The 23,913-nt window shown below is 36.9% G+C and overlaps 2 protein-coding genes across 5 annotated transcripts; one reads left to right on the top strand and one right to left on the bottom strand.

The window, feature by feature from the left end:
• Positions 1-206: 206 nt before the first annotated feature.
• On the bottom strand, positions 207-12,345 carry LOC124179240 (clathrin interactor 1). Of its 3 annotated transcripts, none has more exons than XM_046563463.1 (9): positions 11,892-12,318; positions 10,023-10,102; positions 9,280-9,401; positions 8,741-9,123; positions 8,407-8,623; positions 7,399-7,939; positions 7,087-7,230; positions 3,319-3,549; positions 207-3,183 (listed from the first exon to the last, which is right to left on the bottom strand). In XM_046563463.1, exons 1-9 carry the CDS (start codon positions 11,930-11,932, stop codon positions 3,086-3,088), a joined length of 1,857 nt encoding a protein of 618 aa, XP_046419419.1. In that variant the 5' UTR covers positions 11,933-12,318; the 3' UTR covers positions 207-3,085. The 3 variants fall into 3 exon arrangements, with proteins under 3 accessions (XP_046419419.1, XP_046419418.1, XP_046419417.1); XM_046563462.1 differs by having other exon boundaries at positions 207-3,201; positions 11,892-12,317; XM_046563461.1 differs by lacking the exons at positions 207-3,183; positions 3,319-3,549 and adding an exon at positions 3,692-6,807 and having other exon boundaries at positions 11,892-12,345.
• On the top strand, positions 11,368-22,134 carry LOC124179242 (BTB/POZ domain-containing protein KCTD9). Of its 2 annotated transcripts, XM_046563465.1 has the most exons (8): positions 11,368-11,460; positions 13,612-13,719; positions 13,964-14,085; positions 14,203-14,382; positions 14,510-14,673; positions 16,275-16,501; positions 20,841-21,170; positions 21,563-22,134. In XM_046563465.1, the coding sequence occupies exons 1-8, from the start codon at positions 11,458-11,460 to the stop codon at positions 21,677-21,679; spliced, it is 1,251 nt and encodes a 416-aa protein (XP_046419421.1). In that variant the 5' UTR covers positions 11,368-11,457; the 3' UTR covers positions 21,680-22,134. The 2 variants fall into 2 exon arrangements, with proteins under 2 accessions (XP_046419421.1, XP_046419423.1); XM_046563467.1 differs by lacking the exon at positions 11,368-11,460 and having other exon boundaries at positions 12,455-13,719.
• The last annotated feature ends 1,779 nt before the right edge of the window (positions 22,135-23,913 follow it).

Below are 23,913 nucleotides of genomic sequence, written 5' to 3'. Positions count from 1 at the left end.
AAAGTAATCGCTTTTATCAAATTGAATTTAACAGTCTGCTTTTAATTGTGAAAACCTATAAATGATTTATACATTTTATCTTTTATATACCTGGTTCATTTTCACCATGCATTATCATATATCATTATTGCAACATGTTCATTAACTATAACAATAGTAACCTGAGACAGGTATCGTGTCCTTATATCCGTAGGCTGACTGTACGGGTTTTTATTTAATTTTTTTTTTTTATATATTTATTTCGCCCTGTATATTAATAAATGCATGTGATGTAGATGAGAAGATATTATACATTGGTAGGTAGGTACAGGTACATACATAAATTGGAAAAAATAATATAGGGCAGTTCAGTCTCAATGTAAGACAGGTGTGATGAGAAAAAAAAAAGATAACGGAAAAATGTTACAACCGCAAAACTATGTTGCGCGTAAATTTAAAACAAAAAATGTATAATCGAGGCGGAAATTTTTTTTCTTCGGTACATATTTTCTAAACGTGTGTATGTCGTATCGTTCACGAATTTGAACTAAATAATATTTTCAATCAAACAGAGGGGGGGTTCTCTTATTAAACTAATTAATCCTGCTTGACATGAATTTAGGAAAGTAGATTAGAAAGAAAGTGAATTAAAAAGTTTTACATATACAATTATGAAATACAAGGGTTTAAAATATGAGTAAAATTATCCTAGGATTGTGATATATTGCTAACTCGTGGACTTTACATCAGGACCGTTTATCCAAGGGCTCTAACTATCTGTGGGAAATTTATGCGAACAAAGATCATAATTTTTTTTTTTTTTTTTTAATCTTAGTCCATGCAAAGTCCATAAACTATATCTAACATGTTAGCTTCCTGTTTGAAAATAAGGCTATTCTTATTCATTTTATTTATTTATTTTTCATGTTCTTAACGATCTAACTATTAATCATTATTTATTTTATTCTCTTCATTTAAAACAAAGATCGATTCGAATCACTTTTAATCTGTAAGATATGCATTTCGTCATTTAATTATTGTAAAGGAATAGCTCCTTCATTTTTTATTTTTATTTTTTGTTTTTCTTCCATGATGCATGTTTTTTTTATTTTGTAATAGAATAATGAAATAAATTTTCGTATAACGGTAGTCATCAAACATTTCACAGCTTCGGGTACGCGATATATGCAATTTTCATGGTCACCGATAAACAACGGTGGGCCCATTAATTGCATCAAACAAGATTTGGTATATCATACACTTTACCTTTGCTTTCTTTTTATGTATATAAGTATATAAATGATATTTCGTTCAACAAATATGTCCAATTTAAATTTGCTGCAATTTATACACTATTGCGCTACGGTTTTGTGCTAACTTGACGAAAGTCTATATCGTTTATCATATATTTATCTTATTCATTCATTACGTATACCATTCTCGCATTTTTATAGAATATGTATATTATAATATTGTTCTTACATTTTCACCGTTATCTGTCCAATCCACGTGTACGGTTTGTAATCACATGCAATATTAATGGCAGAAAAAAAAAAAAAAAAAAATTAGGTTTGTGCCATGGAAGCACGTATTCATCGCTGATCGGAAAAACCTATTTTTTTTTATACTCGTACCTGTTACTCGCTATTTATTACGATACGACAGGTCTTGCAGCATTATATACATCTTACGCTACATGTTGAAAGTGAATTCAGCAAAACGACAATTTAACTGTGTTGGTATTTTCATACATACCGTGACGTATCGTCTATGTCTAATGTCGTTTCAATGATAAATCTTTATTGCTATTGCTGATTTGAAATCTCTTTAGCGACCAGTAAATTGCAACTTCACGACCGCTTCAGAGATCAAGATCAAAGTATGCCAAGCTGTGCAATTCAGTTTATTCGATAAACCGTTTTCGTAATCAATTGGAATATCCTGCGATAATCTGTTTGCACAGTTTTCATAAATCGAACACTTAATAATAATATCATGGTAACGTTGAAAGATAATTTTCAACAAAAAAGAAACATATTTTTTTTCTTGTTTTTTTTTTCTTTTTTTTTTTCGAGGCACCCTGTATTGTATACACGTTACTTTTTTTTGTTGTTCAATTATGCGCATGTACACGTTAAATTTTGTACACGAATCAGCTAAAAAATGCTAATTTGAAAACTTCGAATTCAGTTGAGGTAAATGCAATATTTCATTAGATTTCACTCTAGTTGTTTCTGAAAATTATATCCTGCGAGGAGTAGTAACGTCATTTCGGTTTTGTCTACTAACACCTTGAAAGCTGCATATGCGAGAGCGCGATTAAATTTTATTCTGTATCGATAGTTTCCCTGAATAGTATAGTTGATATTTTCAAAGCATATACATATAGCATCACAATATTGAAGAGTATCTTAAACAGCTGCCATTGCAATAATCGTTTCGTCAAACTAAAGTGATTTACAATTTTTTTGCGATCATCCTTATCGTAATTAATTTTTTATGAATTGTTGTTTTTTGTTTTTTTTTTTCTTTTTTTCTTTTTTCCTTTTTCTCAATCATTCATTCTACCCAACGCAGTATTGTTCATGTTCACGGATTTTTCGTACAAATTTCTTTCACCTATCTAAATATATAGACCTGCTATAGCATGTAACCGAAGGCCTTTGGCATTCTTCATTAATCATTCATACGCGCAGATATTTATGTACATAAATTTCTAGTATACAAAAAAAAAAAAAATATATCGCACACAGTAGCAATAAAAACAAGTTTTTTTTTTTTTTCCTTGTTCTCAACACTTTCAGCGCCGTATTTCCAATTCTTGATTGAAAATTGTTTTTTTTTTTTTTTTTAAATTTTGTTATTCATTCAATTCTCCGATTACGATAAAAACTTATTGATCGCGACGCACCATGTTTTGAAAAAGTTGTTACCACCAATTTGTTAATTTCTTAACTGAATTAAAAAATCGCGATTATCTTAGAACTTGGATAATCGGTGGAATTTTTCAGTACAGCAAGCCTTTACCGATTAAATTGCTCGGTTAATTTAATATTTCTTGTTGGAAGAAGAGTCGTTCAGTTATGTTCGGATCGAACTAAATGCTTCATTGAAATGCGGGGAAAAATCCAATGTTAGTCTGTTGTTGTTGCTGTTGCTGTTGCGGATTGATCGTTGGCGAAATCATACCCATGTTCGGCACTGCTGCTGAAACAAATTCCTCTTTTCAAAGAAAAGAAAAAAACGCGTTATCAAGTATATTATAAACGGTAAACTCCCGCGCCATTGACTTCGGACTGTCGGCAAGTTTCAAGTAAACGATATAACAATCGCATTTACCTATGCCTTTCGGTTGATGTTGCGGACTATTGCTCGCTAGTTGATTCATCGTCGGTGCTGGCCCGGATTGTTTCGTTTTGCTGCCCATTATGTTGTCCAAATCAATATTCAGCCCAGCGCCGGCCCACGTTGATCCAACTGGCGTTGTGTTGACACCAGTCGTCGGTTGGCCTTTTGCACTTGTAGACATTGGCGTCAGAAGAGTCGTACTTCCAGTCATGCTCATCGGACCTTTGACAAAAAATATAATATGTGAAGAATATCGTTTTTCAATGATTCGCCTCTGTAATGACCTTTCGTTAATGAATTACTAAAACATATTACCTATATTTTCGTTGTAATGTAAATGTGAAAAGTTTCAGAAAGGTAGTTGTCGGATTTTGCAAAACGTTTATTTATTCGATTTTGATAGGAACAAAGAAAAAAATTAAATCTATATTTACAACAGGTTTAAAAAAGCATGGTTAATGAATTTTGGCGAACGAAAATTTGATAACTTTTACCTATTTCTATACACTTTTCTTACAAAGACAAGATTTTATTATTTAATGATATACATATACCAGAAATATGGAGGAAATAATTGAGGATTTCAAGGTAAAAACTAATGTGTAAAAATATATCGAAATCATATAAAAATGTCGCAATAAGTCTCTAAATCTCACAATCGTAAAGTTTTTAAATCTTAGAGTTTATTGAGACTGGAGCCAATGACTGAGTCGATCAGAGATAGAACGTTAATACCCAGACTCCTGCAACTAGCGTTTGGATCGCCTCTGAAAGTGTTCTGCGAAATGTCAGCGAGCCAGTTTCTGGCGTCAAATATTTGCTCGAATAATTCGGTAGTAAGGAAATGCGTCGGTGTCGAAATGACGACAGAAGCGATGTTTTGTATAACAGCCATTCTAACTTTTCCTTCGTAGTGATATCTCAGCGTCCATGACAGATCCAATATTTCCTTGCCCATTTTTGGTGCCAGGTAGCAATTATTCGCAGAGACCATTAATACCGAAAGTGTTTTAAGAAAGTTTACTAGCAGAATGCAATCCTGATCTTCGTATACTTTTGGAGTGCCGCACATCAGAGCTCCTTTGCGACCGAAGCCGTATAACAATGGATAAAAAAAGGATGACGCTACATTGGCGAATTTGTTGACCGCAGTTTTAGGAAGTTTGGTTCCATGCGTCAGTCGCCTTGTATTAGATTGGATTCTCTTGTTGACTATGTCCTCCCAATCGACCCTGTTCGCTTCGTTGATATCACTTATTTCAAAGTCGTCGGCGAACAGCGTTTCGTATTTTTTAGTCTTATCCGTTTCTACCATCAACGATATCGGCGTTGCCTTCTTTTTTTCCATCTCTGAACGGGTCTTTGGTGTCAAAGACGCAGATTCATCGTCTTCCAATTTACAGTTTGCCAATTTTTTTGCAGCATCTTGCAAAACTTCGAGAAAAAGTAGCCTTTGCATTACGGAATACGTTCCAACTTCTGCGTGAAATTGTTTGCACAAATACTCGGCTGATTCTTTTGGAAATACAGTTACAATTGCTGTGCAGGAATTGAATTTTAAACTTTCAAAGTCTTCAACGTAACTCTTTTCACCCAGCGTAACGAGTATCTCCAACAGTTCAATACCGAAGGAAACATCATCGTTTGGAAGTTGAGACAATATCAATTCCTCGCAAATTTCCATGTTACCAGAAAATACGTCCGGATCACTGTTCGTCTGTGGATCGGTTAGATTATCACGAAGATCGCGCAAATAGGCGGGTCTTTTGCTCTGGGATATTTTTGTATCGTTTGACATGTCGTACGGTGTCAAATCATCGTCGCTGTCAAGATCTTCTTCATCTTCCGGGATCAAGTTTGGCCGAATATCATCTTTCGCTGAGTTTCCGTGTCCGGTATCTTGTGGCTCTTCAACAGGGCGAGGACTTGTGTTTTCATTGATATTTTTCACCGTCAAATCTCGCAATATTTTGCACTTGACGCCAAGTTGATACAACATTTTATCTCCAATTTCGTAAAACTCTAAATTTTCAACTACCAACTCAGCGTCGTCTCTTGCTTGTTTCCTCGGATTATAATGAATTTTGATCTGCCTCAATTCCTTTGTCATTTCTACCACATCCTCGCCCATTTCGTCGTACTCAAATTTTAGCTCCGCCCCAGACATGGATTTGTTTAAAATTTCTGTAAAAATCTCAGCGGTAATCATACCGATGGCTCTCAGCTTTGGTTGAACCATTTCCAGGTGCGCTTGAGTGCCAGAGAACATTAAACTCAGTATCGTGTTTCTGTCGGCAGGTGTTAGTCGATCATGCAATTCTTTTAAGGACAATATCATCAGCTTTGTAATAAAAATGTGTTGTTCGAACGTGATGTGATTCAGGATACTTCTGTTGCTCCAGGATTTTAGAAGTTGAGTCAGCAGCTTTATTAAGGATCGATCCGACTCGTTGCAGTGCGACAGATACGATATCAAGTTTTTTGGTAAATATTCATCGTCGTAATATGACAACAGTGGAATTTTGTTCGTCAATATATATTTCCAGTTTGAATTTGATATCAAATTTCCAAATACGTTACAAATCCCAGATGCGGATACGCTTTGCATTAGAAACGCTACCGCAATTGGCTCTATGCTCTGGCTGTTTAAACCGTGCAAAACTTTTTCAACGAAACACCTTGCGTCGTTACAATTTTCGATGCACCATTCGGCAAAGATACGCGTCAATTCGGTAAGACTGGCTCTGTTCAATATCAACGCGGATTTGCTCAGTAAAATGGAAAGATATTCAAAGTCCGGTTTGATGTCAAACTTGCTGAAGCCTTCGTTGATAAATTTCACAGATCTCAGAAAGTGAAAGTAAACAATATTCGCGTATGTTTCGGAACTGAAAACGTCGGGCAACTTTCCGTTCAATTTATTAGCAACTCTATTCGGCAGGGAGATTAAAATTTGAACAATATTTTTCCAACCTTCGTCGATTTCCAGTTTTTCCAATTCAGTTTTATCATGTATTTTTGAAACATTCACTATCGCTGAATAAAGCGCGTCGCTTTTAATCAGAGATTCTAGAATTACCGATATTATTCGTGCTTTTTCTTTGTTCTCAGTTTCTTTCAACGCCTCGCTCAATGCGGACAACGATTCGTTCAACAAAAGACTCGTACAACCCTCGACGACAAATAAATTTTTCACCGATTTGTCTAGTTTATTTTTTACCAACGGCCAATTGTGATCGAATTTTTCTATCACGTTCTCTAAGATTCTGCCGTACGAAATTACGTCCACATCGATACCGTGGGTATCGATGCCGATGTATTTCTGCGGCGTGTATAATCCTGGGAAAAAATCAGTGTATTCGTTGATTTTATGTTTTATTTCATCCAACTCCTTGTCACTTTTAATCTCTTCAATTCTCTGCAGCGTTTCCAAAAGTCGATTTGCCGCATGCTTCAAGTTGATTCCTTCCGGTCTTGAAGCTGCAAGGAAAGTCTAACTTGGGGGCATTACTTCTCCAAGTAAAATGTGGCGAGTAATAAACCGATAAATCGATCACATTAAACACCGCGCATAATGCATGCATGAGAACAATCTAAAACCTCTTTTTCACAACACCTTGATGCGATTGAAGATTAATGAATATTGTCATTTCAAATTAACAGGGAAAACAGTGGAATGAGGAGCGAAGTTTCACTCTAACTTTCAACCTTTCATAAATCAGATACTGTGGCATACGAAAAAAATCCTTATAATCATACCTGAATTGAAATCAAGTGGATTAATCGGCGTCGAATTTGCGCTACCGAATAGATTCGCATTGTTCATGTTTGTTCCCATTGGCGGTATTGTTGGTAGCGAACTAAATCCACCCAAATCTGCTAGGAGATCCGTGTTCGAAGACGCTGCACAAGAATTAAATTACAAAAATTAATTGACACGATGGCTATTTTGAGAGTTCAGATTCAGAGACTTAAGATTGGTTCTTTTTTTTTTTTTTTGTTTATTGGTACATAAATGGGGGTATAAGAAATTGATATCGTAAAACTTTAGACTAAACTTGAGACTTTTACCTGGATTATTATTGCTGTTGACTAAAGACTGCGTTTGATTCACGAGTCCTTGAGGCGGTAGAGAGTTGTATAGATTATTTCCTATCGCTGAATTCTGTATCATTGAGGTACCAAAGGCAGGGGAGGTGATATTTTGCGACGATGATAAGGGAGAGCTCGAATTTCCAGTCATCGGATTACCGATGTTTGGTATCGTAGCACCAAGTAGCGAAATCTGAGGTTGTTGATTGTTAGAACTGGAAATATTTACACCGGCATCAAAAGCTGATGTAAAATCGGCGAACTCATCAGTGCCTTCGTCGTTTGACAATTTTGTCGCTGAGCCGCCAAACGCGCTGGCGAAATCGCCAAAATCCGTATTTGCGCTCTGCGGCTGTCCCGCCGTGTGATTATTCCCTCTAGGATTGAAGTCGTCGTCTTCGTTATTGGGACTAACGACATCACTCTGCGAGTCGAATATATCGTTCAAGATGTCGTTTTTATTTTTCTGTTCTTTCACCGGCGACGACATTAGGTTACTCTGTTTTACTGGTGTGCTGTTCTGTAATTAAATTGAAAAAATATCAATCGTCGGTAAAATATTCGGGCAAACAACTCGCTGAAAAATATACCAAACGTACAGTTTAGTCAAAGAGCTATCCAGACATGAATATGATTGCAAGTGAAGTTAATCAAGTTGCATTTAATTGAAACAAGTGTTTCGTTAGCATAACATTTTATTTATGCACAAATGAGCCCTAGTTCGTTGATATAGATAAAACGATACGATTTTTTCAATGCAGAAATGATTCAATACTGGGATCTCTTTCAAATCGTCAATAATTGTGCCAATGCATCTGATATCTATGGTTTTTCAAACTTTTGCCGTGTTAAGAAAATATTATTTTAAACAGATTCAATTCGATCAACTTCAGCCGTGCTTTCAAACCTTCGTTACATCATATTTCTGTTGTCACAGCTTTTTGATGGGACCGTACGTTTGGTACATCCTTGAGATGGAATACTAACATTGGACTGGTCCTTTCCAAAGTGGGCTGCCGCTCCCAGGTCAACCTTTTTGAAAACTCGCGGCGTTTTAGCCGGGGACTGATTCCCTGACGGCGTGGAAGGCTGGGAACTTTTAGCAATTCTGTCAATGGTCTCTGTCGTGTCTCTGTACTCTCTGCCGCTTCGCCTCGGACTCGAAGGTGTGTCGTTGTCCGAGTCTTCTCTCTCTCCGTCATCGCTGCGCAGCAAAAAAATTGGATGATTCGTAAATAATTGGAAGATTTTTCTTACTTGCAAACTAATCAAAGCGATTATAATAGTGAGCATTTGAAACTTGACATCGATCGATTCGCACCTGTTATTTCCGTCCTCGAAACCTTTCCCTTTACTTTCTCTGTCCCAATCGTTGTACCCATCTATGGCAGGTTTGTTCCACTTTGGACTGTCGTTCCATCTGTCGCCAGCACCAAATCTCATGCCCATCGCTTCGCTGGACATGCCGATGTACTTGTCTTTGTTTTTCTTGGCTTTCTTTCTCTCGTCTCTTAGCTTGTCGTCGTCTTGAATAAAGTCTATCAGCTCTCTAACTTTATGCCGAATGTTTATACCCTGGTCTTTGCCAAACTCGTCTATGTACGTGTAATTCTCCAACGATCTTAGGTCGTAGATATGCTCCCGAGATGATGTTACAACGCGTTCGGAGCCGTTGCGAACCAAGTAATTCAACAACAGCAACGACTGTAAATTCATACATACAATTTTATCAACAATAAAACAGTTGAGAAAACATTCTCAGTGGAGAAGTGGAAAAATATCCAGATAAAGATATCGAAGTTTCCATGATTCCTATCCGCATTACGATGTTGAATTTTGTACATCGGAATTGAGTATTACCTTATACGTTCGTCTCCAATTGCGTTTATTTTCTTGCAACATTCGTTTCCAGAGCATAGACATTACCTCTGGAAATTGTTCGTATGTGAAAGTGGCTTGTGCTAATTCCTGCATCATGGCACCTGAAATTCATCAATGTGATAATAGATCGCGAATCACTCGCGTTATCGCTCTTAGAAAAAATACTGGTTATCACATGTAAGAGTCGAACTTGTAGCCATTGCATTTGAATATCTGTAGAGTCAAGATCGGTATCTCTTGTTTGTTTAAGATTTTAGCAACGTTTTTGAGCTATTGCCAAGGCTAGAATGCTATCTTGTCTTTAGACTTCAAAGACCGGCCTGGCTCCTTTGGGAGCCAGCGAATAACTCGGAAACTCCACCGGACGTAATGACTATATATATATATATATAAATTATACCTCTGAAAAATACTGTATTTCAAGGGAAAAATGCCGGTCTATTAAAGATTAAAATTCTATCAAGTTCAGTATATTTGATATAAATTTCCAAAGTTTGTTTTGACTTCTCATTCTGAAATTAACGGACATTAAGAATGGTGACGATAAAATTTTACAATAGTGTTTCAAGTCTTTACGGTAATAATTAATGATAAATGCTTCTACACACAATGTAATTCTGCCGATTTTAAGAGATGTTTAAAATGAAGATTTAGACTTTACGTAAAAACAATATACGCTACGTCGTTTAGCATTCTCTACTTTTTCAGTTAATTTGACTTACCTGTCGGACCCCAGGCGTCATCATTTGTGGCTTCTCTTACTTTGGCTTCGGTATCTGTATAGTTCATCACAACATTTGTCCTGAAGATAAAATACCACTGTTTGAAGTTAAGTGAACAGAATCGATTTGTGGTAATTGAGGATTCGGATAGAAAAGAAAACTGAATCCACTTATCTACTCTGTCTTTGTAAATTGCCTCAAGCATTCATTAGCTTCTTGCACTGGTTGAGCCATTTAATTATGAAACATTGAGACCGAAGATTGGGACAAACCGATACTTTTTCTCATTTTTTCAAACCTATTATGAATAGAAACTGGCTTTTTTCATGCCTGACTAAATACAATCTTTAACAAAACATGACGAAAAGAAATCAGAGTTCCCAGGGTTTTTTTTATTTCATCGTGTTGAGAAATTGGTCAGTGTAAATAAATTTTATTTTACATTTACCCAATGTTCGAAAGTATTCAAGGAATGAAAAATGTGTTACTCCTCTTGTTGTGAAAGAAGTAGAATTAATTTTAGCAGCTTCCATAAGTCTTGAAAATTTTGAAAATCGTTTTATATCTATTATTGATATTGAACACCTGTTGATTCATTATACAACAATTTCAATCCCTACAGTGATTATCGTCACATTATGAAATACTACCAAATACAGTTCATTTACGTAATGGAACAACTTTCACTTTATCCTTCATTTTCGTGCCATTGCCATTCGTAAATCTATATCATATCAGTGCGAAATTTATTATCTTTCAATGCCGGTGAGTGGAACTAAATTAATTTTAACGATAACTGTTAATTAGTCTCTAATCCGTGACACGGACATTTGTCACATCGAATATGTTGCAACAGAGTTGCGTGACAGTCACAAAATCATTTTTCTTATTTTCATGACTAAAGATGCAGCTTTTCCATTACCAGCCTCACGGAATAAAGAAGGTTGACAGTTTTAGCATTGTTTAGGTTTGTAGTTAAAATTTGTGACTAAGTAGATGCCAAATGGATGAACAACAATAATTAAATATCTTTTCATCGGGAATTAAACTAATTTAGTTATGACCGCAGGTAAAGTGCAGATTGTCTCTTTTTACTGTTTTTTCAGGCCATGCTTGATAAATTAATCTATATCCATAAGCTCGTACGGACGACATAACAATAAAGTTATCAGTATTTACTCAACATTACGTAAGCTGCCTTGCCTCACGTTGTCTCTTGCTGATATATACAACCGTACAACAAAGTTACGTACGTATGTATGCATAGGCACAATATGTGCCGGTGGATGCACACAGTGACCTTGAGTCTGACTCGCGGATGAGGAAGCATGACAGTGCGCAACGATTAAGTAACCGTCACTTGACTATCGTCCTAATTCTAAACATCTGTAGAACTCTGAATAAATGAAAAGTTTGCATCGCTGCAGAAGAGTCGATGGTGATTGAATTGTAGTGAAAATTTAGAGGGGATTATCGTAATTAAGGTTGATCGAATTGTCATATATTTTATTCAAGTAAGATAGGAATCTGCGATTCACGATTTAGCAGAATCCTCGATTTTTCGCATTTCATGAATATTGTGTTATCATTGTAATTGTAGGATAGCAGGTGTTTTGTTTTTCTCGTTCAATATGTAGTAGCAACAGTAAAAGTGTTTCGGTAGTGATAAATTGTCAGATTTTAATAGAGTTTCAAGTACAGGTAGGGCGAAAGTACGAGAGGTGCGAATAAGTGAGAGGAAAATGTGTGATAAAATTGGAGTAAAAAAAGGTGCGGGGAGAAAAAAAAGGAAAATGAATAGGTGGAATATCAGGTTATGTTGAATCCGCACGGTGAAAACGAAGGATCGGTACAATTTAATCTACTCACGCTTTATCCATAAGCTCACGCATTTTCCACATGTTCATCATCTTGACGTTTTTTCGTTTGTACAATTTTCTTTGTTACCGTTATTCCAGTGGGCTAATTAAATATCCAGATGTTTTATCTCGCTCATTTGAGCCGTGTCGTTGATTAATCGGCACTCGTTTCCAATGATAGAAACGTCAGCAGACAACCGCCATCTTTGTCGTGTGTACAACACGTCTGCCAGACTTCGACTCGACAATTTAGACGGAAAAACGTCTGGCGCGAAATTTAATTTATCGATAACTCAAACCGCCGATGAATTTTTTTTCAAATTTTAACCACTTGTTAATTCGGAAAAAAAATCCACGCAACGCGGACGCCGATATATCGTCCCTCTTTCACACTGTCAAATTATCCACACATTTGGCGAATTCGCTCGTAGCGCGAAGGCAGATCGATCTGGCGGTAACTTTTTGAACTTCTTGACACCCACACGCCTTTTGCTTCGCATCTGTGCGTATGTTTCAACTACTCATTGAGTAACCGTGGTAAATACGTGTCTTATTCTACGTAACGTGTAGTACGAATCAGTCAATGGCTTTTCTTTCAATGATTAGTTTTTTTTAAGTAGTTCTGAAATCATCCGCTAGGTAGTCCACCATTACTATCTGAGACTTATTTGTCGAGTTGTTGTCTTTGCCAATTTGTTTTTATATTATATTTTGTTGAACGTGGAATGTTTTCTAATTGCTTGTGCGACCTTTAACTTTTGTTGTTGCACGTTTTGAAGTATCAGATAATTATGTCGATGTAAGCCTGAGTGTTTTCGTAATATAATGAAACACAAATACAAGTTAATTTTCTGTCTCACGGTACGGTTGACGAGAATACGGAAAATTGCGATAAATATGAAATGTTATCTACGAATTTCGATGGAAAATTGGAGGGTAATAAGTTGAGATATAATAGGTGTATTTTGGAAATTTGTTCGACTCATTTTTCAACTTTATGAAATTTTTTAAAATTGCGCTGATCTCGATTACAAAATGTCTGTATAAACCCAAAGTTTAAAAAAATTCATCGTTCCTGAGATTCTCTAACAATGTGATTTTGCTAGAATTTTGTACGTATACGATAGCTTATGTTATTAAATAAATAAAACCACCCCCGCCAGATTTATTCACCCAAGTTTCAAATAAGCTCTGCTCTATTTATGGCGCGAAGCTTTTGAATTTCCTCTTCGGTGATTTTGTATTTGAAAATTGATACCCAGTCAATTGCGGAAGATTAGATGCGTATAGTACAGAATTTGCTATGCAGTCGTGCACCCATCGTGCACTTCATGAGCGAAAAATAAAAGGACTCTACACGCCCTAGTCACGCAGTTTTGACCGCCATTTTTTTTCTGTGGAACAAATGACGTCATAGAATTCAAATTGAAACTTCGTTGCAATGGATTTAACGTTCTTTATTTTGAAATATCATCTTTCGCAATCGCGGTGAATCTTGAATTGACATCAACGGGGAGGACAAAAACCGGATGCAGTGAGGCGTGCATCCGTTCTATTCATCGTCGAAACGAACGTTGGGAGGTGGCGTGGCTTGTCATGCACCTGCCACCTTACGGGCTGGGATGACTGCTGGTCAAATATGGCTCCACGTTGAACGCCAATGCAGGGTTCTGTTCCGACGAGTGAATAAATATCACACAAGTATAATTCCGTGTTAACTCGTTATTCAGTTTAAACCAGAAACCAGAAAGTACACTCGACCGCATGCCAGTCAATCCAAATTGTCAGCCATGAAGAGGGTCGTTCTTTTTATCAACGGGACGGATGTCAACGGCAAGGTAAAGTACTCTGTTTGATCATGCAAGTAGTTATTTTATTGTTTCCATCAAGTATAAATCCAATCTATGATTAACGTGAAGTTGTTCGAGAGTATGATGATTTACGTGCATCTTTAAAGCGGCGTTATCACTGATATTTGACTAACGTAGTGTTCAGGCGCAACTCGCTTCGCGCCTAATCTGGTTTGATTTGAATTTACCGATTGATAATATTACATAGTTTCGTGTGATTTATTGTTTGTAGGTATTTATGGTGACGCACTCTATCGACGAGCTTCTATGTGCAGCTAGTTTGAAGTTTGAAATATCCGCTAAAAGGCTGTTCACACCGCACGGCGGAGAAATTGACGATTTGAAGCTCATCAGGTAAGCTGTACGAAACGTTACTTTATTTGATTCGAATCGCAGAGAAAAAATTCCAAAGATGTAAATTGAAATACAGAGATTTCGATTGTTAATAAATTTTTTATCCATACCGACCAGGGATGACGATGTTTTGTACGTATCAAGTGGTGAAGATTTTATTACGAAAAAGTCTAACAAGGAGCGAAGTTCATCGAATAATACGAGTTCGGAATGGCTGACTTTGAACGTTGGCGGGAAATATTTCGTCACGACAAGGAGCACGTTGACCAACAAGGAGCCTATGAGCATGTTGGCTAGGTGAATGAATATTTAATGTACCAAATTCAATATCGAAGGCTGCAGGCTTACATTTGTCGGTGAACTTGATACTCAGATGATACATATACCCACATTTTTTAAGATGAATTATATTTTTTTAACGCAGAATGTTCTCCCAAGGCGATGATGACACCGGATGGCGAATACAACCAAGTGCCCAAGATCAAAACGGAGCATTTATGATCGATAGAAGTCCAACGTACTTTGAACCGCTATTGAATTATCTAAGGCATGGTGAATTAATACTCGAAAAAAACATAAACCCGGCAGGTAAGGACAAACGATCGTAGTCTGCGAAAAATTAATGGGTGAAAACGATTAGGATCTTTCCCGCTGTATGAACTTAATGGAAAAGGAAAAAAAAATGTCAACACCCCTGCACGACATTTTACGTGCCTCGATATTTTTGTTATTCCACCGGTAATGATCGGTTGATTGATATTTCCGGTGCCATATTGCTTACCCGCACTAGTGTATGTATGGATATGAAATTAACGAACGTGAAAAATGCTTTTCATCATAGAGAGAAACAGTTTTCGATCATTTCCTACCATTCGGAATCGAAGAGATGGATTTTTGTATTTTTTTTTTACTAGGTATATTTTTCTCTGGTCGCTTTCCCTTGTTTGTGAAAATTCTTAAAAGTCTTAATATTCCGAGCCGAGTTAGCAATTAATATTTCATTTCCGGTTTTCCTCTTTCAAGAAGAATTTCGACAACTCATATCTCGACAGTCAATCATTCAAATCTTGAGAATTTTTTATAAAAATCGATTAATAGGTAGCATTCTTGTCACCGCAATAATGTCCATCATTTCATTCCGATTTTTGAACAGGTTGCCTTATTAGCCAACTGAATCGTTTCCGTATCATTTTGTACATATTTTTCAATTTTTGGTTTTTTTTTTTTTCCTCCGAAGTGATAAGAGAATAAAGTCTTTGCATGATTCGTAATATTACCCGTGTAAAAATATTTCTAGGGATACGGCTGCATGTAATGTACGATAACATTATTTCATTGCAATTTCCAATTATGACATAGATTGACCTTTAAACCTCCTCAAACTTAAGCGACTGTCGGTATCGCACGGTCCTTTGAATAGACGGGCCAGCCAAGGCCTAGACAGTCTAGACTTAGAATTTATACTTGATATGATGAGGTAGAATCGAAGACCCGTATTCGATTTACCATGATACTGAACGACGTTATCGTGACACATACTCAGACAATCTACTCCTGCTGTTTCATCTCTGCGGGAGCTTGGATCATTCCAAATTTCGAGTGATTATTGACGACGTTATTATTGCAGTTATGCAGTCTGGAAAAAAAATTTATTGCGGTACTTGATTAAATTGCTCGTTGTTATATGCCATAAAAGCCAAGTTTAGTAGACTCTCATGAATTTATTCAATTTCATCATTTCTAATTGATTGGTAGGCTGGTTTGCTTACTGTAAAAATATAATGATCTATTTTCCAAGAAGAGATTATTTTTGCAACAGGCATTAATTTTTATTTATTTTTTTTGTTGCATTTAGTTAGATAATTTCTTCATCATGCGATACTGAAAATTTTAGATGACTGGTTAGGAAGTAAAATTGTTATCGATTTCTTGGATTTTTCTAACGGGATTGGTTCTAACGGGTTGGAAAATTTATTTGTTCTAATTTTGAATCTTAGAATTGCGGCAGTTTTAAAAAAAAATCTTCGTGGCCATACGAATATTTGAATTTGTAGTTTTCAACGTGCGACTATCTCGTAAAGAAATATGCAAAAAATGATCGATTCTTGACTAACCAACCCCTTTAAAAACGAAAAACTAACTTTTTCCATCTCTCCGATTCAATTTCATCTGATCCATCTGTTTAACAGGGGTTCTGGCAGAGGCGCGATTTTACGGTATAGAAGGTGCTTTCGAAATCTTGGAGCCTATGATAGCGAAATACAGTCCGGACGAAAAAGAAACGGCCCCATTAACGCGCCGCGATGTCCTCAGGGCGATATTATCCACATCCGCTCCTCACGAGCTTCGTTTCCAAGGTGTAAATTTAGCTGGTACTGATCTCTCGCGGCTTGATCTTCGCAACATCAACTTCAAGGTCAGAAATTCATACAATATAATAATTACAATGAATTTCCGCCTTCGATCATGATCTAGAAATTTTCATTCGTCTCGAATTTTTGCATCTATGTACCGAGAGATTTTCTGGCCAAATGTCGTGAACGACTTTTGCAGCATGGTGTGAGCATACCTCGCCTGCCTAGGAGTGCAGCTTCTTTCACGAAAAAAGTTTGAGCTACGTGTATCAGTTATTGACCATTTTATTTTCAAAAATTATAAATTGATGGCACAAATTGTAAATTTCTCCCTGACTAAAATCAATAATTGCCAGAGGGTTAAACACTACAAGTTTATTTTTTGGTAATTTTAGAACAAAAGATTAAACGGACATAATTAAAAAAGGTCAATAATTGGGACAGAATCGATAACCGGTACACTTACCTTATCACTCACGCTGGCGCTGGACTTGAGTGAATTCGGTACCAATGACGCCAAAATACCCTAGATCAGTGGTGATTAATTTTTTTCACGTTGAATCTGCGCGCGGAAAAGATGAGCGGGTCTTTTAAGTACCTTCTGAGTTGTAGCGACAACGTTACGGGATTCGTGCAATCCAATTTCGATTCACACCACGAATAACCTTCGTATATTGCACAATACGTAACCGTCAAACTGTAGAAAAAATAATTCCCTAACAGTATAGGGATTTATTTAGACTGCAGTCTTCGGTGCAAAATTACTTGAAGGCTTTGATCTCGAAGAAAGGGGCGTGTCGTAAGAGTTCTAGACATACCATGTATAATCACACCGCGTTTATACGCTCAGCAAACTTCGTAAAAATGTTACTAGCATCGTAGGCAAGGTGACAGATGCGCAGTGGATCGCGTTTGCGCTGTGACGCAGGCATTCTTGATAGGCGAGAGTTTATGGTCAACTGTCACTTGTCGACAAATCGATTCTAGGGATTTTATTATTTTCACTGAAAGTTTGCTTCAGGCTGCGAGAGCGTGTATATCAACCAATAAAAATTGAGCAAATTGAACATCTCGCGCTACGAACAGATCCTCTAAAAATCTCTCGGTACATCGTATAAAGGTATAAAAAATATCCAAGTGTACATTAAGATCTGAACTTCGATCAAGTCTAAAACTTCTGGGATCTTATTCGCGTTCGCCGTAATTTTTTTCTTCGCAATTCTTCTATAGCTACGTATAAAAAAAAACTTTGATACCTACGTTTTCTTTTTCACACCTTCTTCTTTGTACCGACAATGTAAAGTTCACATTGATACAACAGAATAAATGTCGTTTAAAATTTGAAAATATGTTTAATATCTCAAAAACAATATTCAAGTAAATTTAAACAATCGTCTTGCTCTCTGTGTAGTGAACATAAATTTAGATTTGAATTTGAGGATTCGGCTTACCTTTCCTCCCAAAGAACAAAAAAAAAAAAAAAAAAAGGGAACCATGGTTGACGAATTAAATTACAGAAGAATAAAAAAAAATTTCCAAGTACTCGTCTCGTGTAAAAGAGTCACTTTAGGGAGTTTCTGTATCAATTGCTCAAGTATCGTTGTTATATACATGCATATAAAATCCATCGTACACGTGCAAGATATATTCAACCGTATACCAAAGTTATAGAAAGCGTTGTTCAAAGAGCTATTAGTCTTTGGCCCGTATGTCATCCGTTTCGCTGCACCCTTTGAAGTGAAATATAGGTGAGTATACGTACATGCATTGAACGAACGCGTCATCGTCGTCGTCTTCGCAAATTGAGTCGCGCGAAAGCGATGATTAATTATTTTCATGCATAAACCCTCGTCACCGAGCTTCTAGCTTCACGTTTTAAGCTGATCTAAGGTGCAGAGATTTCGTCTAGTGTTGGTAGAGTTAGAGGCCTGTAACGAAGTGGTAATCGGTGAAATTGCTCGGCAAATTGCAAGGGCACAAGCGCGTCTGTGTGTGATTTGCAGATTTGATTACGATCCGCTTCTGCGAAAGGAGGTGTGAAAAAAAATTAATGAAATCGTCTAGGATTCGATTACAGCTGTACGGAGAAATGAAAATTCAAATGCTGATATCGAACGATACTAAAAGTGATGCGAATTAATTAGCTTGTGCCGATCGCGTGAGTCGGTTAAAAATCGTAATTGCAGGTTTAAAGTCACAGAGTTCAATTAGTCGGTAGCTGAAAATTGAATAGAAAAGTATAAACCGATTTCATCGATAAAATTCAACCCTAAAATTTTTGAATTATTTTTAACCGTGTTCACAATTGTCGGCCTGCACATATTTTCCAACTTTTCAAATGATGCTTACATAGGGTGGCCACTAAAATCTACATCGCGAAGTTTCCCAAGTTTTCCAGTCAAAAATATTACAATTTTCCCCGATCAATTTGAATAAATTGATCACAGCAGATTGATAAAAATAGTTTTTTTTTTTTGGATGAAAGCACGAACTTTCACTTTTTTCACACCGTCGTTTATAAGTTAATATTCGGGAATATTCAATGTTTGAGAAGAACCCTTCGGCCGTGCTAAAAAAATTTTGTATTCGATCTAATTTGTCTAAAGCATGAGAAAGAAAAATAAAATAAAATAATAGCAAACGATTAACTGACTTTCCAGTTATAGACACAATTAAGATTTGTCGATTGAAACTCGATTTGCGGGGCGATTATTATGTTGTATTTCTCTACAACGGCGTGCGAATATCAGAATAAGTCGCGTCTACGCTGCATCCAAGTCGCCTTGTAAATCCATTACGATCCTAATCCTTGCACTTTATACAGATGGCCGGGTGATTTGGAGTTTCGCCCAATCCGTTTTAGTCGATTAAGACCAAACTAGAGAGAGACCGTCATCTATAGCGCACTTATCCCGCGGGAACACGTAATTATTCAGGGACCCAGACCTGCGTTATCTCAAGGGATAATGCGCCCAACGGGATGCTCGAGCCCTTTGAGCTGGTTTAAACTGTTCAACTTTGAAATTATGTCGGCATAATTGACCTTGAATTTCGTAACCCCTGACCAGGTTAAACGGTTCCACGTGAAGTACGTTACCCAATTGTTCACAATTGAAGAGGAGATCCGGCGTGTTTTTGCTCAAAAGTATGATACAATTGAAACGTGCTTCTCGGCTACTTTTTTTTTTTTTTATATGTATCTCTTTTTTGTGCAAAGTAGAGCTTTTGATTCTGGTATAGATGTCGGCTTGTACAGTTTTTTTTCGCAAAAAAATTTAAGTAATACACCTGATAATGATTTGTAACAATAAAATTCAGTGAAAATCGGTCCAAGTATTGGTTAAAATCTTAGGCTCGTCTGCATATTCAAGATTTCGAAAGTTTATCGTGTTTTTCGGTGTATTTCAGACTGATATTAATCCAAAAATAGCTCGCTATTTATACCGTTGCGAAAATGACGCGTATGAAATTTGTTCAATTTTAATGAAGGAGTTTATTTCATTCTTACATTAGTTTCTCATAAATCGTTTGGAACAAAGTTTTTTTTTTTTTTTAAACAATATTGATATACTGTATTCTATGATTCATCGAACAGTCGAAGAAGAAATCTGGATTTTATTGTTCGAAGCTTTGGGTTCGTTTCTATTAATCAATTAATTATTAAAAATCAAAATTTTTTACTTGTTTTCAGTTTTCTATTTCAACATACTCGGAGCACTTTTTAAAACAGTAATAAAATATCTTACACGATAGACTTCACGGTGCGATAAGAAGAAAGTAATACGCGGAAGAAGTGGGTTGAAAAAAAAGCAGCTAAAGAACTAAATTTAATTTCGTCTCAAGTAATTAATCTCTCTTTTTATTCCCCCCTATCAACCATCACGGCTGCTTAATTCGTGCGGTGTTACGCACCGAGAGTTCAACAGCCCGTGATTTGCGTCGTGGGACATTAGAAAAAAAGTGACTTACGTGTAAACTCCGTACCAACAAGAAAATAAATAATTTTCAGTAACCGGAGAATTCAACTTTGAATCTATCACGCGACGTGTATAATTCGATTATAAACTCGTTTTCGTGTTTTTATCACGTTCTTTCGTCAATTACTGGCATATGTAAAACCATCCGAACGTTATTTTTTTGACGTTCTTTGAATAGCGCAGAATCGAAGACGGTCCAAAATGTGCGTTCGTCTGTCGCATAAGATTCGAAAATGATACAATGATTGATGCAAAAAGCGTTGGACATGGTAAAAATGAAAATATTATAGTTTGTATTTGTAAAATACAGTAACCTGGTTAACTGTAAGAAATTCCTCTTTGTGCAAAGACAAAAAAAAAAAAAAACAGAAAAGCTTCCAACGAACTCATTTCCTTTTTTGTCTAATTGCCATTTGCGTTGCAGTACGCGAATCTGCACGGCTGTCGCTTGTGCGGGACGAATTTTTCCGGCTGTAATCTGGAGCGTGCGGATCTTTCGGGCAGCAACATGGAAGGCGCTCAGCTCCTGATGGTTCGAATGCTTTGCGTCAATCTCGAGGCGGCGTGTCTCAAGGGTTGTAATTTCGAGGATCCGACTGGTCTTCGGGCGAACCTTGAGGGGGCGAACTTGAAGGGCGCTAATCTCGAGGGCAGCAACATGGCAGGCATCAATCTTCGGGTCGCAACCCTCAAGAACGCGAAACTAAGGAACTGCGATCTCAGAGCTGCGGTTCTCGCTGGCGCTGATCTTGAGGTAAACTTCGGGCACACTCTTATATGTAAGAATCTAAACACGATTCTCCATCGTAAACTCGTCAAGCCATTAATTACGTGAAGATTTTCCGATTAATGGATCACAATCGAAGGTCAGCGTTACAAACGGCTGCAAAAGAGTTTCGAAATAAAAACCACGTGTTACGACACGTCCCCCTCCCCCCTGTCCCCCCAAAAAAGTAAAAAAGTAAAAAAAAAAAAAGAACTTTAAGCACATTTTCATCCAAGAATTTGAACACAGTTCTCCATCGTAAACTTGTCAGGTAATTATTGATGCAGACATTTTCCGATTCGCGAATAAGAATTGAAGCTTTTTGAGATCTTCGTGAAAAGAAAGAATAAAAATTTCTCCTACCGATTATATATTTCCAGTTTTGTGACTTCTCTGGATCCGATCTCAACGAGGCGAATCTTCGCGGTGCAAACTTGAAGGAAGCTACGTTCGATTTTATGCTGACGCCACTTCATATGTCTCAAACCGTACGGTAATAATTATTGAACGGCGTGTATAACTATGTTATCCAACGTAATCCGTGATATGAATTTGTTGCAAAAAAAAAACAAAAAAAGAAATCTAAACTTGGAATCGTATTTTGTGTAAATTAGTTTTATAATACTGAATCAATGATGCTTCCGTAAATACTTGTACGATTCTCATTTCTCTCGAATTCAACGAATGAAGAGGAGAATCAAAAAAGATGGCGAGTGCCGGTAGCTGAGATAGAGAGTAGAAAAAAAAAAACTAACGGAGAAAAACGATTTTTTTCCGCCACATACTTAATTGTCAACGGAATTTTTTTTCTGTCCAAATTTACACTCGCAGCGTTTTTGAATTTTCTTCTTCAACTTTATAACCTCAATAATACAACTCGTGGATTGAATTTCTACGGAAATTTATAAACGGATAGAGTTTTATGTTCAGAATAAAATTTATCGGCTGTGTCTTTAAGGCGGTTGCAGATATGCGCTGAAAACGGTGCAAGATTCTTTCTCTCTGGACAGAGTAAAAAAAAAAATAAATAAAATAATAACTTTCGTTGATTAGTTTCAACCGGAAAACGTTGATTGTAAAGTTTGAGGGACTTTGGGAAGCTGAACGTTTGCGAATAGATCAGATCCAAAACTCATTGTGCCGCAGTCGAAGAAGATAATTAGATATTACTGCATCAATAAATTGACGGCAAAACCTTGTTCGAATCAAAAAAACCTCGTTAACTAAAAAAACGGATTCAATTTTGGAGTCACCAGGAAACGCAGTATTGGTAACTATGATCAAACTAAGTAGTCACTTTTCTGTAATTCCAACAATATTTAAATCGTTTTTGTAACGATACACACAATTTTTATTATATCACTTTCTAGTATCTTGAACAAAGAAAAAAAAAAAAAATTATTCTGTGATCTAAATACCGTCGCCATTTATTGTACAAACGGCCACACTGATTCTGGGATGGTTAATTTTTCGGCAAGTCGGTTACGTTGGCAATACTGAATCACCCCGCAATGCTACCGCCATCGTGCCTCAATAAAAGAAGCCAAATCTTTGTAAACGTAATCCATGACTGTAGAATGCAATCCAAAGATGCAAAATTCTGATGAGTTTTTGCAAACATAACATAACCCACGGCGGTTGATTCTAATCGAAAAATACAGAATTCGACTCGATCTTTGTCAACGTAACATGACTCATGACCGTAGAATCTAACCTAAAAATATAAAATGTGAAGATCACGGGTTACGTTATGTTCACAAGGACTGACTGTGAGGCCGTTTCGCGACCGGCCCGCGGTAGCGCTGCGATCTGATTCAGCATTGCCAACCTAACCGAGTCAACGAAGAAATCGGCAGTCCGAGAATCCAGACCGATATGGAACTCTGTATCAGACTGCAAACACGCAAACTCTTTCTTTTCCTCATCGACATCGTCGTCATACAAGGCGTTGAATTAATTCGTTCCGCATCCTTTGACAACCCTGAACTCGTGACGGCACTTTGCCGATTAAGGTAGGACAGCCTGCAAGGCCGGGTTTGGCAGTCAAGTGTGAACCGATGCTCGTATACGTAGGAGAATGGATACAAAGAGCGAATAGTGTGCAGAGAGGAAGTTCAACTGGCGGATGTGTACCGAAGCCTGCCGCTTTGACGTAAGATGGATAATTGCTTTGACGAGTTCGACTTGATTAATTCTCGCCTTCTCCCTCATCGTCGCGAGGCTCTGATTCTGTTCCTAATTTCACATTCAGTTGAATAGATTGCGTTACGCATGACAGTAAAGTCGGATGCCTACAAACATATCGCGTATTAATTGCACAAGGTTGTAAATTGTAAAATACGATGGCGTTGCCGTTTTTTTTTTTCAGATTCGGTGAAAAAAATAATCAATTTGCCACCGAAGTCTCGTCTCGAAAGAAAATCTTGCCAAGTATTTGCTTGCTCATCGTTCTTCGGACAAATATCAGACGGTTGTTCGGTTTTATTCCTACAAACTGTACGAAGAGATAAAAGTAGATACGAATCGTATTCAACGATTATGGTCACGGCACCATTTGAGATGGTAGGAAAAGAAAAATGGTCACGAAAAAAGACGAGGCAAGTGTAAAAATAAAAACGAAATGGAATCACCAAGTTTCTTCTGAATTTACTCGACTCGGGTTAAACGCCGTGGTTATTATATATGGGTCATATTGTTTTACGAAAGGTGGCCATCAAACTGGTCCACAATT

Source organism: Neodiprion fabricii, chromosome 3 (assembly GCF_021155785.1).
Source record: "Neodiprion fabricii isolate iyNeoFabr1 chromosome 3, iyNeoFabr1.1, whole genome shotgun sequence".
Taxonomy (NCBI): domain Eukaryota; kingdom Metazoa; phylum Arthropoda; class Insecta; order Hymenoptera; family Diprionidae; genus Neodiprion; species Neodiprion fabricii.
The sequence above is the reverse complement of the archived record's forward strand: the minus strand, read 5'-3'. Positions and strand labels throughout refer to the sequence as shown.

Coding starts and splice junctions, on each gene's coding strand:
- LOC124179240 (XM_046563461.1), bottom strand. CDS start 11,932: ATGATGAACATGTGGAAAATGCGTGAGCTTATGGATAAAGC. Junction 8,624..8,740: donor TTCGAGGACGGAAATAACAG/GTGCGAATCGAT, acceptor TTTGCTGCGCAG/CGATGACGGAGAGAGAGAAG. Junction 7,940..8,406: donor TTGGAAAGGACCAGTCCAAT/GTTAGTATTCCA, acceptor ATTTAATTACAG/AACAGCACACCAGTAAAACA.
- LOC124179242 (XM_046563465.1), top strand. Junction 16,502..20,840: donor TTCGCAACATCAACTTCAAG/GTCAGAAATTCA, acceptor TTTGCGTTGCAG/TACGCGAATCTGCACGGCTG. Junction 21,171..21,562: donor TCGCTGGCGCTGATCTTGAG/GTAAACTTCGGG, acceptor ATATATTTCCAG/TTTTGTGACTTCTCTGGATC.